Here is an 18,551-nt window from a genome sequence, read left to right as displayed (position 1 = left end):
TTTATATCTTCCCGCAAACTGCTAGCATTTTTATAACATTGTTTAACGATCTTAAAGCTTATTTTGGAGGTACAGAACTGTATAAGTACAGTAGTTTATAATCGTACTAATATACCTAACTTTAACAAAAAAATCCTACATTAAATGTCTGAATTTCATTAGTTGTAGGCCCAATGAACCTGGAAATTTCAAATCTTATGCTCACTCAATGTAAAAGAAGCTTTACATTACCGTTAAAAGTATTCAATAATGAAAATTTATTACGAGATATATCTATTACAAAGTTATTGTTATATCATTGCAACTAATAATTTAAATTGCCTAATACACCTTGTAATTAATATTCTCATGATTGAATGTATTATACTTTTGACGAACCGATTTCCATTTGTTCTAGACCGGTGTCCATTAGTTGTGATGTTGTGAGTGGTCAGATGTTTTATTTTTAGAACTTGGATGGCAACGATAAATCGATATTTTGGAACAATAATTTTTACTCCAAATATATAGAAAATTTCCAATAATTTTTTTTAACAATTGGAAAAACCTCCATACATTTTTCAAACATGTTTTTCATAAAAAATTACTTTTCTGTTTTATTAAAGTAGGCCTATTGCATTTCTTTTTTACTCCTGTGCGTTTTTCATCTCATGTATTTTTTGACATTTGTCTTACAAGTAAAACAAATACTCTCTTTCGTCTGTACCCCGCCATCAACATTTTTCCTTGTGGGAATGCTGTGGCCCATGTTTTGGAGCCATCGTTGTAGAAACCGTAACGCACAGTCAAAACGATAAAAGATATACTAGTAGACCTGTGTTAGTATTGGAGAATGCTCTGAGATATCTCCCGGGGAAAACTAATACGATTATCTTATCAGCGATTCTTTCTTTCGCGGCGGCTCTGTCTCTGTGCTGCAGGCAGATTCTGCATGGCCACTAGCACGCTATTGTACAGACGCGCCGTGGAAATTTCCATTCATTCCGAACCCGGCGCCTCATAGCCTCATAGCTGTAGCACTGACGGTGGCAATCAAACACTGATTACTGTCATTAGAAATGTGGTGGATTTGGTGTTCTAGAACATTCCGATAATTATATGTTTGCAATAAGATTCGGTCGTTTTCAAATTAGTAGGTCACTTTCATTACAGTTTATTTTTTGAACGCCAATAATGTTTGTCTTTGCTAAACACGCTAGTGTAATTTTCTGTCACTACAACTTTTGGGGAAAGTGGATTTGCTTATCACATGTTTGTGGATTTGCAGGGATTGAACTCGTCACTCTGGCACTGGAGTGTGATGCGCTTACAACAAGACTGTCAACACAACCCAACTTTTAGTGTGGTAATAGTTTGGCGTTGCTATTGCAGTAAAATGTGTTAGAGACAAGGCGTTATACTTGTCGGACACATGTGCTTTTTATTCCTCCTTTTTTCATTTATTTTATTTCCTTGGTATGGTCATAGTTTAGCGTTACATCGATAAAATGTGTCATAGGGAGTAAAAACAATGAGTACTGATGGAATTGAAGATACACTTTAGTTGTTGTAACGTATTGTAGAGTGTAGACTCCTCTAATTCATTTAACGTACACTTGGAAAAACAGTTTTTCGTATATAATTTCCATAGGTTATAAGTCTAACAGCTGTTTGAGTTGTTTATTGTATCAAATACAGCGTTTTATCACTATGGAAACCCTACTAATTGTATATGATGTTTTTTTTACGCAACCCAAATTACAAGTACTACAAGACACTTTTTGACGGGTCTGACTTAGGGGAGGTACGAATGAGACATTAGTTCAAAATTCCTCCGTGAACAGCGCTGTAGTAGAGAGTACTTTGGCAAAGAAGGTTTACTAATCGCAAAAATAGTTCTGTTCATCAAATAAAATTATAAATGCCTCAAATTCAATTTTATTATTTTTTAATTATAAAACTAAACTATCATAACCTAACCGAACTAACCAAACTTGCTGATAATGAAATAATATAACAAAAGTTTATTAATAGAAAAAATAATTCTGTTTATTAAATAAAACTAGAAATTGCTCTACTAAAATTTTATAATGACTTTAAAATAAAATTAAACTGTCATAACCGAACCAAACCAACCAAACTTGCTGATAATAAAAAAATCTTGGACAAAAAGTTAATGCCACGAGCGGGATTTGGACCCGGGACCTTCAGCATATCAGCCCGGCACGCTAACCATTAGACCACCGAGGCCGATAACTACTGATTGTTTTGTTACGGTAATGGCGTTCCCTCAGCTAATAAGAAGCCCACAGCTGTCATCGTAGCCTCTTCTATACCTCCCCTGAGTAAATACCCTTTTTGACGACGAAACAAGATCATATTTTGATATTCCTATATCCTTTATTGCATTGCCAAACAGCTGATATTCATTGTTGCAAATGAATTCTAGTGTTATTGGGATTTTATTGTGAATAAGTCTCAACTTAGTGTTTCCAAAAGCTCTGTTTTGGCATGCGAAAAAGACCAGCGTCTTTTTACAATAAGTTATCAATAACGCTAAACCTCATAGATATCTGGAACTGTGCATATTAGCCGATCGCCAATGAAGTAAAGAAAACAGGGATACCATCACTGCTTTTTGGTAGCTGTGATTATTTACTTAAACCGGTATGCTAACATTTTCAATTAAATGTTGCCTATTCGTCAAGTGTCATTGTAAAAGAAATATTTTTTTCAGTGTTTGACATAATTTCAACTATAATTCCCCCCGAACTTGTTTTACATAAAAAACGGAAGTTGTATACCCTGCATTATTTTGTTTTCAACGATTTAAAGCAAAAATTGCACAAGAACTGATGTTTCAACATTCAAAAAGAAGTTTCTACGATATCACTGAAAAATGATTTACATGCCAAAGTTAAATTTCCATATGAAAATCGTATCTCAGAGTACAAATACATACTCTGAGGTCGTATTTGTCATGTAACGCCTTATTACACGGGTCAGCAATGTCGGTACAAGAGTGTAGAGATTTTGCAGCGTGCCGCGCCTGTTGTAGCCTCTGAAAATGTGATACAATAAAGTGTTTTCTATTTGCATCTGCACTGTATTTAAAATTTAATATGAATACTGTGTGAAAAACATTACAGTAGTTAATATTACGAACCGTTAATTTACTACCAGATACTACGCACAATACAGATGTATTGATGCTGTGTAATTCAATATATCATGGATTGGATTAGGTGGGATGTGTAATGGATTTTGTAGGCTTACACATCATGTTATGCAGGTGTTGTCATCTTTACGATATTAAGTGTTGTTATAATTGTTAGGCCTATAATATTCGTATAAACGTAATTGAATTTCAATTGGTTGTCCAAAAATAATATTTAAGTGTTTATTTAAGTCAAATAAATCATTGTAACACAAAATCAGATCTGCTAAAAAAACTCGAAAAGGAGCAAATGGAAGCTAGTATAATTGCGTTGTACCATTAAAACTTAAACTAAAAACTTTGTTCAACGATATTACCTTTCACAGTAGGCATTTTGATTGTTTTTGTTAAAACAACTAAAAATCGTAATTTCCGAAATCCAAAAGTATAGCAGCCTTCTTTACAACACCAAAGTATTTTACTTCCTTATATGTTTGCATCTCAACTCAAATTTGCCAGCTAAGTAGGCCTACAAATACATAATTGACCAAAGACGAGCGCAAACCGTCACCAACAGTACAACCTTTTATCACTTATCACTCACCAGTTGACGTCTTGCGCGGGTCATCTCGCCGGTATCATTGCCTGGTGTGGGCGTCATAGCTGATAAGCACTGTATACAGTAGACGGGTAGACTTGTAGATTGTAGGTACACTAGGTAAGCAGGTCCACTGTTGACCGGAGCTAAGTATCCACTGACACTGTGCCGGTTCTGCTTCAAGTTAACACTGTGTTCAATGTTTACAGATGCCATTAGGCTCAGCCTGCCAACTGTTAGGTCACTACTTGGCCAACCTTGTGACTTGTATGGCATTTTGCAACCTCAATCACTAATCACTTAGGAGATCTGGTATTGGTGGAAATGGTTGGTGTTGACGTTTGCGTAATGGGTTATGTGGTGTTGACCGATCACCTAGACCTAATCGTGTTATGGGGTGTCAATCAGTGATTGGCTGACACCTATTAATTGGTTGACAACCCCATAATTCGTTGAGTGATTGGTTGAGACCCCATAAGACATTGAGTGATTGGTTAACAATTTATAAGGCGTTGAGTGATTTGTTAACACCGAATAATTCATTCGGCGATTAGTTGGCACCTAATTATTTGTTGAGTTATTAGTTGTCACTCCGATAATTGATTGACACCCCAAATTAAGTTGTGTGATTGGTAACTCAACCAACCAAACTAGAGATTATGGTTTGTGAATCAATCATTCAACTTAATTTGAGGTGTCAATGAATTATTGGAGTGAAATATAATCACTCGACGTCTTATGGAGTGTTAAACCAATCACTCAACCAATTATGGGGTGCCAATCAATCTTTGAACTAATTATGGGGTCTTAACCAATCAATGAACCAATTATAGGGTGTCAACTAATCCCTCGTCCATTAATGGGGTGTCAACCAATCCCTCGACCATTTATGGGGTGTCAACGAATCACTTAACCAATTATGAGGTGCCAACCAATCAATGAATTAATTATAAGGTGCTAACCAATCAATAAACCAATTATAAGGTGCCAACCAATTACTGGACTTGTGGGCAATCGTTCCCTATCTCTACGTAATATGGCTATGAGATTCATCAGTTAGCGTTATACAAAGTATAAAACAATCGCCGAACTTTTTGTTTTACCCATATTTAATAGAGGCGAAAATGGTCAAATTCGGTCCTCTCCCTGTAAGCGCTATAGAAAAAGAAACTCCCTGATCACGGATACAAAAGTCCTACACACATATGACGATCCATAAAATTGTTAAAAACAACTAACCGATTACTAAAAGGTTCTTTATGTTCTTTTAAACTAATGACCAGCCACTCAATGTAGACGTTTTAAAAGATTATAAAAGGTCCGAACCAATCTGTGGCACTAACAGTATAAAGATCTAAAAACCAAACTTATTAGAATAATCCAATTAGTTACTTATGTGTTATACAAACTGTAATATAATAACTAAAACAACCTATAGCGAACTACGATCTACACTGACCAACTTGTTAGCGCCTCACTTCACCAGGTATAAACCCCAAACCCCATCACCTGGAATATTCCGTCCATGTTTGTGTTGTAAAGATATACTTGTTTGTTTTGACTGCGTATTATCGAACGGATTTGTAGGTTAATTGGTCGGTTCCGTGGAAATCGTATAGAGAGCTCTTTTATCGTTATCATAAACAAATTGTGGAGTGGCTGTTGGTCAGTGTGAACCTCTATCTAGTTGATCTCGGTGCAACTTCTTTGTTCCGAAAGGCGAAGTTGTTGCCCCAAAAAGTAGACGATCAGGATTATTTCTGAAACAATTGACTCGTATTGATACGAATTATGGTAGGAACGTCATTGATCCAAAATGCACTAAAAAAACGAAGCAATACCAAGCCAGTGCTCCGAAAATGTGTTTGGAGTAACGTCTGGACCACGGACATGATCCACCTCATTCTATCACGTCTAGGCCCCAACCATTCGACTTCATTTCCGAATCTTCAAATTCAGTTGCGTTGCGTTACGTACAATCTTGACTATTGTTTTCTGAAAAGCAAAACAAACGGTTTTTTAGTCACTAAATATTTATACCACTTATTTTTTAAGTACTTTGAAATTAAATTTCCTTTCATTAATATATTATTAAAGATCTTTAAGATGTATTCTTAAGATTATAAATTGTCTTTGGTGAAAGTAATTAGCTGTTTTGTACCTACTAACCAATTAGAGAACTGTAAGAAAGCACCATGAGGTACCAAGTTCGCCTCAATAAAGAAGTATTTTCTTTAATTTAGCCTACTAACTGATAATCTATTGCTATAGTAAAAAAAAAATGTTGGTTGATTAAAGACGGTCTAAGATTTGTCTCACTGTTTCCCTATAGGTTGTTTTAGTTATTATATTACATTGAATAAATAAAACATGTACTAACTTAGAAATTATTTGTAAAACCGTTTCGCCTCCTTTCAGTGTAAGAATGAAGGGATTACATATTGTTAGTGTTAATTTTCCTCACCTTATTTAGATAAAACTATATTTATTTTACCCATCTTCTTTTTGTTACTCGTAAATTCTAGCGAACCTTGTTTCAAAAAGACATCTTGCTCTATAGTTTAAGATGTCATAGAATCAATATATTACTCTCAGATAAACATATTTGCTAATGTAACAATAAATAATCACCAGATGGATATTCCTACAAACCATGTACCAGTAGTTTAATTTTTCTTCACTATTTTTCTTGTACTTACTATTTTGTACACTGTTTCTTATACAATTATTACATTACATTAAGTATGTAATCATTAAGATAGTAATTGTAATCATTTAGTATCTTACATCTTATACATTATTTTAACTGTCTGTTGATTTTTCAGGTAAGTAAAGAATATTCAATCTGAATGAGTAAGTATTCAATTAATGAATAAAACGAAACGAACTCAATATATTAGAATCTGCTCTAAGTCATGTGTGAGACTAACCATTATTTTGATTAAGAATCCAGGTAATATTTACAGAATCAAAGGCCCCAAGAAACAATTTTTTTAAATTAAAACAAGTTAATTCTAACGATTAATTAATACCATGGGTGTCCATTACATAACATATTCACCTCTCAAAGACAATGTAAATCTCTCTCCACCAACTTTATTTTACAGTTTCATAGATTGTTTCAAATGACATAAAAACAAACTTTTCTGTTAGTTTCGCTTCTGCCATCAAAAATATTTTTACAAAATCCGATAAAAATTAATGTAGTATTTACCATCAACATTTTCAACCAACAAATTTGTGTTAACAACAACTGTAAGACGCTTTCCATGGAGTGTCTGCGTCTTGTGTTACAAAACAGCAAAAATCATTGTTATTAATTAGTTACCAAGACATAATTATTAGTTTTTAAATTTTTAATTTTGTATAGTACGTTTGACCATATTTTTCTAGACTATCCTTAGCAGTTTATATTTCTAAATACATATGCCTGGTAGAATTTAAATTCGTGGAGTTTGAAAATCGAATATAAATTTTCCAAGGAATTTAATAATGTGATTAGTCTCTTTTACCAATGTCGTTATCTGTATGATTAACAATGCAGTATCAGTGTTCAATATTTGGAACGTAATTATAATGAGAAAAGTTAAGAGCCGATTACTTTGAAATATTTTAAAACCAAAAATATACATTACTTATATATTATTATTTTTAGGAGTTTGTTAATGGCTACTAGTTAAGTAGGTAACAATTATATTCTATGATGTAACGAAGTATTTAAATCTAATTTCTAGGTCATGTTAAATACACAATGTGTCCAACCCATTATACACTCTAATCAAAACATCAAGAATATAGGTAAAAAAAGTAATCTATTTTTTAAATTTATATACACAATTTAGGCATGTTAAAAATTTTTAAGTCGAACCTTGAATGCTCAAAACGAAAACAACCCAAGAACCAATCAGAGAAATTACAAGTTGAGGAAATTCCCCAGACTTATTTCGCCAGGTTAAACAAATCTTACTCAGAAACAATTTTTAAATTAAAGCGTTGACGTAGTTTGGTTTCTGTAAACGTTTATTTATGCAACTAGTTTGTATTGTACTTTTAAATTGGTACATGTTTAGAAGGCTAAAATTGTCTTCTGTTAATTGATTCGCAAAAAAATGGTGACGTCAATTACAGCGAGTTCCTGCATCCTCTGGAGTTTTGAAATCAATACCAGAAACTATGCATTGTATTTAAATAAAGGGAAAACGAATATGCATCGTTGAACATAATTAGTGTAGGTATTTATAGAACACAATGAGTACTTTCATAGTTTTAAGATTGTGAATTTCTCTGTAAATTTGGTTATACAAAAATTGTTGAAATATTTGCTTGTTTTAACCATTCTAAAAAAAAGTTTGATGAATAATCGTAATCAGTTTTTTTATAAAACCATAGCCGTCCGATACAACTAAAACCACCAATAATGTATTTTTTTAATTGAATACTTCTACTGTAACTGAACATATAATTAGATCATCGAACTAACTCAATAAAGGCATTACTACTATTGTTTTCTATTGTTTGCAATTTTTTCATTCGTGTTCCTACTAAAAATGAGAAATATTAAAAGCTAATATACTCGCCGCAGCAAAGCTGTAGACGTAGACTTAGCGAATTTCCATAAACCAAATTGGATTTTTACTCAAATATTTAAAAAAACAAAATTAAAGATTTATTCCCTATTTCTATGATATAGATTTTATGAGTATTTAGGTTCGCCATTAGGAATAGCAATTAAGTTTTTCTACTGAAATTGTATTGTTTAAGAAATAATCTAATACATGTTGCCAAATTTTATAAAAATACATCCATAAACAAGCAAACTACAATATTTTACTACTCCATGAGAATAATATGACAATTTTCATACTTTTTTAATAAAGATTTCTCCATAATCATTAACTTTACAACAACGCTTTAATATAATAGACTATTTATTATCTTAAAAAAACTTGTTTTAAACATTATAACCAATCACGTATTACCAATTGAGATTGGGACGTTTAGGATTATTTTAACCCAAAAATGATCGAAGGATGATTTTAATACCCCCGCCGCAGCAAACCTGCAAGCAAATTTCCATTTGCCTGATTGGATTTACACTAAAATGTCTCCTGAAAAATATGACTTTTTTATTCCCTATTTAAATATAAATAGTTTAACGAGTACTTAGGTTTGCTGCAACAGGGAGGGTAAAATAGTATTGTTTTCTTAAATTTTAATAGTTTAGTAAAAAAAATCATTTTTCAAATTTGATTCAAATATGTTCATTAACGAGCAAACTAAATACAACAGTTTACTCCATTAGAATAACATGGGAATTTTAAAATAATAATATTTTGGAATTTTCTCCGTAATCATTAGGCGCATAATAACGCTTCAATATACTAAATTATTTGATTTTTAAGCTCTAAAAAATGGTTTGGAAAGAAATTGCAAAATTTTATGTTTTTTTAGGTCAAAAATAGGAAAAACCAATGTTTACCCTATAAAACCCCCCATAAACCCCCGTTCCCATAGTCCGATCATGCTATATCGCGAACTCGTTCGAATAAACGTAGGTTTACACGTTTAAAGCAAATTTCATCAAAATCTGATCATTTTATAAATGAATTTGAACGGATGGTGTTTTTGGCATCTGGAGACCTCAAAATGAAAAAGTAGACCTACGGTAATAGCTTATTCCCTCTATGGGAAATTCGCTAAAAATGGAGTGAACAGATGTGTGAAGCTTTGTTACAAGATCAGGGGACCATTCCATTAAAAGTTTGTTGGTTTTATACGATGAAAAAACTGTAAGGACCAAACGATATTCCTTGCTTTGACCCAGTTGTACATATTTCAAGATGGTTTCGCGTCAACCTTGAATTTAATTTAATATTTACAGGCATATTCTTCAAAATTACAAGAGGGACACATACATTGTTAATTGTTAATTAAATGTTTACTTTGTCTTTCCGTAATTAAATGTTCGTATTCGTGTATTTATTGTGTGCGTGTGACATCGATGTCTTCGTTTTTGTAACCCTGACGATGCCGTATTTACGGCGAAACATGTAGGTTTTTAACCTCAATCAACATTTGGATTACTTGACGAGGTATTGTACCATTATTATAGTGATATAAAGTAATCCAGGGGCCATCAACATGGAATTTAACATAAATTGTCTCAAATATTAACATATTTCCATTTATCGATGTTTAAAACTAACCTTCACGGCAGTGGTACGAGGGGACACAACGTTCCGTCCTCAACTCGTACCACAACCAGTTCCTCGGTTAAAAATAGACTCAGCTGGCGAGTGGTCACGACCAGCCTTACATTTCCGTTGCAAAATTCTGCCACCTTGAAGGTTGTAAGGACTTTAGATCATCAACATCAAACCACGCGATGTTGGGCCTTGGAGTCACTCGAGGAGTCAACTCGACAGAGAATCACCAAATTAGGTATCGGTATTCGGATACGTCTTCTTGTTCTTTAACGATGTTAGTGGATATACTGTAGCTAGGTAGGTGAGGGTATATAGCCTACAAGTGGTATGTAGCCTACAAGTGGTATGTAGCCTACAAGTGGTATGTAGTCAGAAGCTTGCTGGTTTGATTCTGAGAAACTTTACTTTTTGGTTATTTGACACTGGACCCAGCTATCCTATAGTGAGATTTAGCATTTTTACTTTTTCCGTTAATGACCGCGAATGGCTTTGCAGATTTCAGTAAAAAATCATAGTAATAAATACTCTTCTTCTTTATTCTTAGTTTAATTTTTACAATAACCTTGATTTTCTAATCTAACTCTTACAATATTCTTCTGGGATAAATATCGCATAGCCTCGTTATACTGTATAGTTAACTTTGCAAAGTTTTTCAGCAGTTCGGAAAAAGTGGTATGTAATTTAGATGGCATCTTATCAATTAAACTTCGTTACAAGTCACGTGGTACGTCGAGTCACACTGCTTGTCAATCAATCTGCTGAAACACGTGACTTTCTGAGTACAACACACTTCTTGATTGTGATCTGAGTAACTTGTAACATGTGTCGGTCAAGCTGCAAGTCGGACAGAAAACATAGTCCAGGGACACTTATGTGCACAATTATATTAACCAATTGAAAATATAAAGGTATTATAATTTTCAAATCCAGCATTTCCAATAATAATCGTGAAATTATTTTACGTGAATTGATTAAATTTAATTTCAACCAATAAAAATAAAGTTGTAATTGAGATTATTGATCGAAATTGTAATTCTGTTCATTATGGAGGTAATAAAAAAATAAAATCAAAATTCGGGATCAAACCTATGAAATTTAAGTAATTCAATTTTTAGTCTAACAAGTCTTAAACAGTTTCATATTCAACGACCAAAATATTGTGGCAATTTATATAAGTACTGGTATCCATTTTTATAGGTCGTCGCCTCCTTTCGCGAATTTCCCATTATAATAAGCTTTCACTATAGTTCTTATGGTAAGACCTAGACCCGGGACCGATTGACTTTTTAGTTTTGAGGTCAAATCCCCAGAGTTCAAATCCCTATCCATGGGGTCAGGTTTTATGGGGTAAATAATGTATTCCCATTAGTTACCCCCAAAATAAAAATTATCGCAGGCTCTTTTTAGAGCTTAAAAACAAATTAGTATTATGTACACAGAAGCGTTGATGTACGATTAATAATTACGGATAACAAATAATACTCTAAATTTAATATTCCAATGTAATTTTTTTTTTAATAAGCATCCCGTTGTTGATCAAATTTGGTAAATTTATTTATCTTATACAAAACTATCCCCTAGAATTTCACAAAAACACACTATTTATTGCCTGCAGAAACAAAGCTACTCACTAAACTTTATGTTATTTCAATAGTGAATAAAGTTTGGTATTCTAAAGGCTCATTTTTTAGTAAAAATTCAATCAGGGATATGGAAAATCGCTTAGTATGCAGGTTTGCTGTGGCGGAATATTTTTGTTTAGCGGGGCTATAGTGAATGTTCACAAGTATGCTTCAGCATACTTGAACAGTTTTTAATCACTAGCACTACAAATCGACCCCCAAAACCAATGCGGCATTTCTTGAAGTTCAGAAAATACTTCAGGGAATTTCTTCAAATTCAAAAGATCGGTTTACCCAATCGTCAGTAGCTGTATTTGCAATGATGGTAATGTCACATCACTAAGTAAGGCATTGGCTACACTTCTTGCTAAAAAGGTGCCGACTTTTTTTAACTGCTACCAATTATTTTAACTTTATTTACCTGGTTATTCCAGTAGTACGTTTTCTGTGCCTACAGTTACCTAACAATGTAATGTTGTCTCACTGATTTGAGAAAGCAAAGTGGCCGATTCGCTCATCAGTGAGACAATGTTAACATTGTCTCACTCTAATTATTTTGTCTCACTCCAGATTTGCAACGTGAAGGCACGTTTCTTTACCAATCAATTTGTTTTATGGTAACTGTAGGAAAAATATATTGTGCAACTCGAGTGCAAAGTGCAATCGCCTCACTCAAGCCTACGCCGTAGGCTCGTGAGTAAGGATTTCTCTCTAGTGAGGCAATTGCTCACTTTGCTCACTAGTTGCACAAATAACTATTGTAATTTATTTTTAGACTCAAAGTCTAAGATTTTGTAAATCGAAGATCGCATTGACCTTCCTCGGACACACTGACCTGCTAATCTCATCAATGACACTGACACAGTTTATTATAATGGCCTACATTTACTTGATCATTCGCACTTTAAATGTGTATTACATGACTTCGAGGTCTTCATTGTGTATCTGTTGGAAATTAACTAATACGTTCTTTTGGATAACGTACTTTTTCGTAAACCAGTTCTGAGACTTAATATAAAGTGCTTACTAAGCACTTGAATTAGTTTTTTTTTTTTTTTTTTTTTTTTTTTGCCTTTGGAACCTCACTCAATAAGATTAGTATATTGAATAAGCAGGATGGGAATTTATCGGGTATGCAAAAGCTCCTTGACTCACAGTATTCTATTCGTGGTATTCTATTACGTAGTATTTAGTTCTATTCGCGTTCAAATACGCAAGTACTAATGTTTCCCTTTTAAGCCAATGATGTTAATGATAAGCATGTTTATTTCAGCTATAGCTTCTGCTACATAGGCTATTACGATCGTTACAATTTGTCTTCAAGTTCACTAGACCATCTTATATTTGGGAGCTCACTACCCAAACACCCTACTTATTTTCAACTGCAAAAATGTTCATCCATCCAACCCAATTACATGGACTTGGAGGTACGGCTGGCATAAGTAAATTAATTTGCTTCCGAATCAAATTTAATAACCGCTCTATGATGAAACGGCGCATAACGTTCACCAAACGTGCAGTTTGATCCTTTAAAACGCCGAGGACATCTCACCAAGGGTACTTCCTTGTCGTTCTGACGCACGGTCGAACCTCGCTGATCGCTGGAGAATAAATCTCATGAACATAAAGTTGGTAAGTGGGAAAATTCCACTAAGTGAAACCGAGCACTCCATGTGTGCAAACCGTGGCTGCGTGCCAAACTAAACCCCATTAGTGGAGTTGGTGGAGTTGCTAAGTGCGGCGAGGTACGAATGTTTGTGTCTACACGTGTGTAAAGACCTAACATACTGTATCTGTTAGCTATGTTTGTCGCAAAAATTGTCAATGTATTATTTGAATGATTTCAAAACTGTGTTTCTAAAAATAATTCCAATTGTTTTATATGCATCAAATGCAGTATAATCGAGGATTATTTGTATTCATGTCGTTCAAATCCTTTTTGGGGTGACATCGTATAAACATGTTGAAAAGTTCAAATTTAAATCCTTTACTCATTGAGTACATGATCGTAAAGATACAGAGTGTCAACCGGTATTGTTTGCATGCTTAATACTACTGTATTTCCTTATTTATTTGCCGATTTGGTTTAACAATCTAAACAGAATCCAATTATTTCTTATACGCAATAGAATCACCAACAAAAATAATTCGTAGCCCAAATCCTTGTATATTTTCGAATAGAACGTGTTTCTTCGATGCATTTTCGATATCATTTGGAGCATGTGAACGTATAGTTATAAAATATTTGTGTTAATCAAAATACGCCAAACAATAATTTGTTTAATATCCTACTCAAAAGGTATTTGAGTAAAATAAGTCCGTTGGTTGGCTAATATTTGGTTACCGTTTAGAAAATGGAGATGGTAAATATTGTGACACTTATGTTTCTCTTCGTCTGAGACGTAGATATTCTCTTAAGCGAATTTCTCTGTAGTAGTGGAACTATCAACGCAATTTTCATGGTATTTAATTGGTTGCACAGTATAGTACATGTTTACGTTTTCGAATCCCTTGAGCCCAAAAACGCTGTTCGCAGACATTTTTGTTCCCAAAGTTTTATGAACGTTTCAAAACTTAGTTTTCTTGTCGACAGATTTTAACTTCATAACTACCTACCAGACTATGTAAACTTCGTAAATCTAACAAAACGATTTTTGTGTGTACCTAGTTGCATTCAATCTAATGCATAGTACTCCATAGTTAGTTACGCTCTCTATACTAACTACTGTGCGAAACTGTTATTTTAGTGGGTGTGGATCTTAGTTTTAATTTTCTTTTTGTCATTTTGAATACACAACAAACTATTGTAAAATTCGTTACAGATATGTAGTGACAATGGTATTTTATGCTTATACCGGATACACCTCAAAACTAACTGTGAGCTTGGTTACCAATACTGGTGTTTATTTATTCTATGCCAGTACAAACACTTGTGGGTACACTTGGATTACCAGGATCGGGATACTATGCTATGATCATGCATTAACGCAGTCTAGCATTACTGCATGTAGTGTTATGTTAGGTTTAACATTGAGTCTTTCATTGAATGACATTTCCTAGTTCTTGGCTTTGACCTCCCTACACCTTTTTACGACCCCCTGCATTAGATAAGATAACTGATAAGCGTTATCTAGGTCGCCACTTATCACTGGTCAAGTTACAGGAAGGCCTGAGCCCTTGTCAATGTTTACAAACAGGTTGTAAGTAGCACCTCGGTTGCATCAGGCCATCTGATAAGACGATACGAGTGATAAGGCATGAGTTAGTAAACGGTCAGATTGCATCAGCTGGGGCTAATATTCGGACGTCAGAGGGGATATCTGGGTTCATTATCACTTTCTATGTTGATAAGGGAGTTTAGTGGTTTAATGTTAATTTGTGTGACTTTAATGTTAAATTGTATGATTTTAAAATATCATTAAGGGTGCTATGGTCTTATTGTGTTTGAATATGACGTCTTTGCTCTAACGATGTTTGTAATATTTTACAAACTGTTCGTTTTTTCAATATTTTACCAACCGAGGAATTTTTCTATTGGCTTAACGCTTCCAGTGTAAAATGTTCTTTATTCTGTAATTAAAAACTGATTGAAGCCACTCTAACATCGCTATGGGTGTAAATCAAAGATTGTTAACTTATCAAAATAACCCGTTTATATATTTCCATCGCATATACAACAATAATGACTGGCGCAGGTTTTCATGAATGGTTAAGATTCGATACTGAACATTCCACAATACGACAATCAATACACCTCCTGTAAAAATATATAGAATATTTCAAATAATATTCAGTATAAACCTGTGAAGAACAATGTAGGATAAAGCAATCAAATTAAAACATCCAAGCGTGATTTAGTTATAGCCAATACATCAATTTAAGTTGCGTTTATAATGCCATTATAAAATGAGAGGAGACAAAAATCTGCACATGTGGGTGTATTGTTCCTAAATAATACATAATCTGTTCTATGATATTAGTACACTTTTGTTTGTTTGACGTTGTTAGGTCGGAATAAATATTTCAGACTCAAAATCCTTATTAATCACGTCTTGCCAACATACCAAAACAACACGTTTTATTAATCAATTTAGTCTAAAATGTCGGTCAACTGGCTTAACCAAGTGGAACGTCGGTCAAGTGGTACCTCTGGTTGTTGCCGCTTATTCAATTAAATTCATTTTTCTCCATTAAAAAAAATAAAAACGTATTACATGTATATAAAGTAGTATTTGTTTCCGTGACTGAAACCGACTGAGTTCGTAATTAAATTAGCAACACATGTAACACTGTTTCTTCTGTAAACTTGTTCTTGTTAAGCCCACTATCCTTTAAAGTATGTCCAACCTTCGTTTAGCAGTTTACAATACTTGTTTACGTTTCAGACCCAGCCAGCATTATAATTTGCCAGTAGCAACGTCTTTAACTTTCGACCTTTCGCCATTTTCCTCACTGCATTAGTCATGACTAGTTGGCATCCAAGTGTCAAGTAGCCTGTGGTAGAGATTAGATGTGGTATACTGGTATACTGTACCTCAACAGGATATACTGGTCAAACCCTGAAATGTCTGCAGTGACGTGTGTCAACTACGGTATCAGAATCTGATCTTTGATTCTTGATACTCTAGTGGACATCTCATAGTCGTTGTAATTAGTTCTAGTTGTATCAAGATTTCAGGAATTGTTACAGTCTGTTGTAATATAATACAGGCTGTAACGAAGAGAACGATTCTAACAAGCGTACTCGATCTTTCTTTGATGATTCAATAAAAATATTTTTCCAAAGTGACATCATTACAGATTTGTAACTTTTTACTTAAAGGTATGTGATATTATCTGTTCATAAAATCTGCTGAAGTGTATACTTTTTGTTACAAATGCCATATGTGTTTTTATAAGTGTGATTACAACTTTCTTGCATCCTCCTTTGGTGTTCTAACAACCCAACTGATTTATTTCTTTTTGAAATTTACCACTACAAATAATAGCAAAGTTTCCCTTATTTCATCAATGATAGTTGACGATGAATTAAGAAAGACTCGACACACTTGTCAGATAAAATAAGAGAGATAACGGATGGTTTAGTTATCAATTTTTTCAGGTCCAACCTCGTTACAGTATCTGATAAAAATCACCAGATTTTGTACAGACTCTTGTACAGCTTTTGTACAATACAGACTCTTTCTGGGAAGGGACTTCCTCAATAACTTATGTTAACTTAACATGTTTATCGTGATTCAAGGCAATAGCTGTCTTAAAGTAAAGAGTATACGACACTAGGAGCGAAGATGAGTGAAGAATAAGGGTTGAATGGATGATGATAGCTTGGTTACTGTAAGACAAGTTGTTTCTTATCCACAACACATGTCCTTAGCTGTGGCCAGCTACCAAATCCTTTATTGTAACCCTTCTCGATAATTTTCACATACAATCGTTAAGTTTTATCGTAGCGTGTAACGGCTTATGAACCATCGACACTTCTGGCTCTCCTCCGGATAGAAATGACGTGCGTAGTAGCGAATATCCGATTACTATGTGACCACTAATTCCACTCGTCTGCCCGTATCTGTATGAGTTATTATATCAAGTACAAACAAAACTGCAGAAATGTAATCCACAAAATCAAAATTCGTTGACTCCGACAGTTCTATTGTGTCTGCCGCTCCATTGTTCTGCGCAAATATGAGATGGCATCTGCGCGTGCGTAGGCACCGCGCCGCGCCGTCGCGTCTTTTGAATCCACGATTAATCAGTGACATGCGAATAGTGGACTTGTCTTATCGCGAATATTTCTTTTGACCTTGATTGCGGAGAGAGCTGTGGAAAATTCCACAGCCATCTGTGCATGATTTTATCTCTGGTGATGTTGCCAAGTTTCTGAGCAATTATTGTATATAATTGTACCAGTTTGTAAAATTATCGTAGGGCCTAGATCGTCATGAGAACGTATGAGCACACACTCTTAGAGTTGTCTATCCACAATTAAAATAAAACTGAAGGTAATTTAAGTGATGTGAAGGAATCTGGTTGCATTTTACATCTACAAACTATGTGTTACTTTACCAACCAAAAATCTAAACAAGGCTGTAAATTATTCAGCAAGTTTGTTCTTGAACCTAGAACAAGACAAATGATACCCTTTTTTCTGTGTATTGTTTTTGTGCATTTTCTATGTAAAAAAGGCTATAATTCATAATGGATCAAGGTCGTAGATAAGGCGATAATCATCAAGTTGACTTTTCAACTTTTGGCCATATACCATCTTCCTCCTTGCATTAGTCATGTCCAATAACTACACTACACATTTTGCCGAATCAATGAATACATTTTGCAGCATTTACGCGATGGGGCGCACGCGGAGAAAACCTCCGTAAACTGACATCTCGCAACTGAATTGCAACTGACAACCACATAAGGAGGAATTTGGGGGTAAAAATAGCTTAGGTGCATTCCCGGGATTAGGTGCGTGAAGTATGGAGCCGGACACGACTGCCGACACCCATTATGCATAATTTATATTAACAAAAACTACAAGTGTGGCGGAGGAAAACTCCTCAAGCGCCCTCTAGAGGGATAAGGAGTATATTTATTTTAATCAACAAGTACTCTTAAAATCCCATATATTTTACTTAGTAAGTTCAACCGCTAGTTATAAACAGTAAGTTATACGTGTCGCTAACCATTATAGTTGAAGTTATATAACCATTACGGTTTTGTACATTATCGACATCGACGAGAAGGGTGTGTCTCCGACCTTCACTTGCTTGTTAACTCTCATTCCACTTCTGTACTCGCAATTATGGTACTACTCGTATAAGTATGGTATCAGCTCAATTATCGTATATACCAGTGCGGTAAATGTGGCAACGTCGCGGAGGTGTGTCCCTAGCTGCTCTCTGATTGGCTGACGGGGCGAGCCTCCGTCGGGGAACCTTGCCGCTAGCTACAGTAATGTAGTCCTTCCCTACCCTGCCCTGCACACGAGATTA

General features: G+C 34.4%; 2 protein-coding genes across 3 annotated transcripts in view; one reads left to right on the top strand and one right to left on the bottom strand.

Moving 5' to 3' along the window:
* The window catches only part of LOC128988682 (facilitated trehalose transporter Tret1-2 homolog), a 63,363-nt gene extending 59,451 nt beyond the window's left edge, over window positions 1-3,912 (bottom strand). Inside the window, exon 1 of the mRNA XM_054410211.1 lies at window positions 3,741-3,912. Coding sequence (XP_054266186.1) covers window positions 3,741-3,797 — 57 coding nt within the window. The 5' untranslated portion in view covers window positions 3,798-3,912. The remainder of the gene's footprint in view (window positions 1-3,740) is intronic.
* The window catches only part of LOC128988683 (RING-box protein 2), a 103,468-nt gene that overhangs the window by 63,263 nt on the left and 21,654 nt on the right, over window positions 1-18,551 (top strand). The gene's annotated exons all lie outside the window — the stretch shown is intronic.

The sequence above is a fragment of the Macrosteles quadrilineatus genome, unplaced genomic scaffold, assembly GCF_028750875.1.
Source record: "Macrosteles quadrilineatus isolate MER2022 unplaced genomic scaffold, UCM_ALF_1.0 Scaffold_3__2_contigs__length_128488019, whole genome shotgun sequence".
Taxonomy (NCBI): Eukaryota; Metazoa; Arthropoda; class Insecta; order Hemiptera; family Cicadellidae; genus Macrosteles; species Macrosteles quadrilineatus.
The sequence above is the reverse complement of the archived record's forward strand: the minus strand, read 5'-3'. Positions and strand labels throughout refer to the sequence as shown.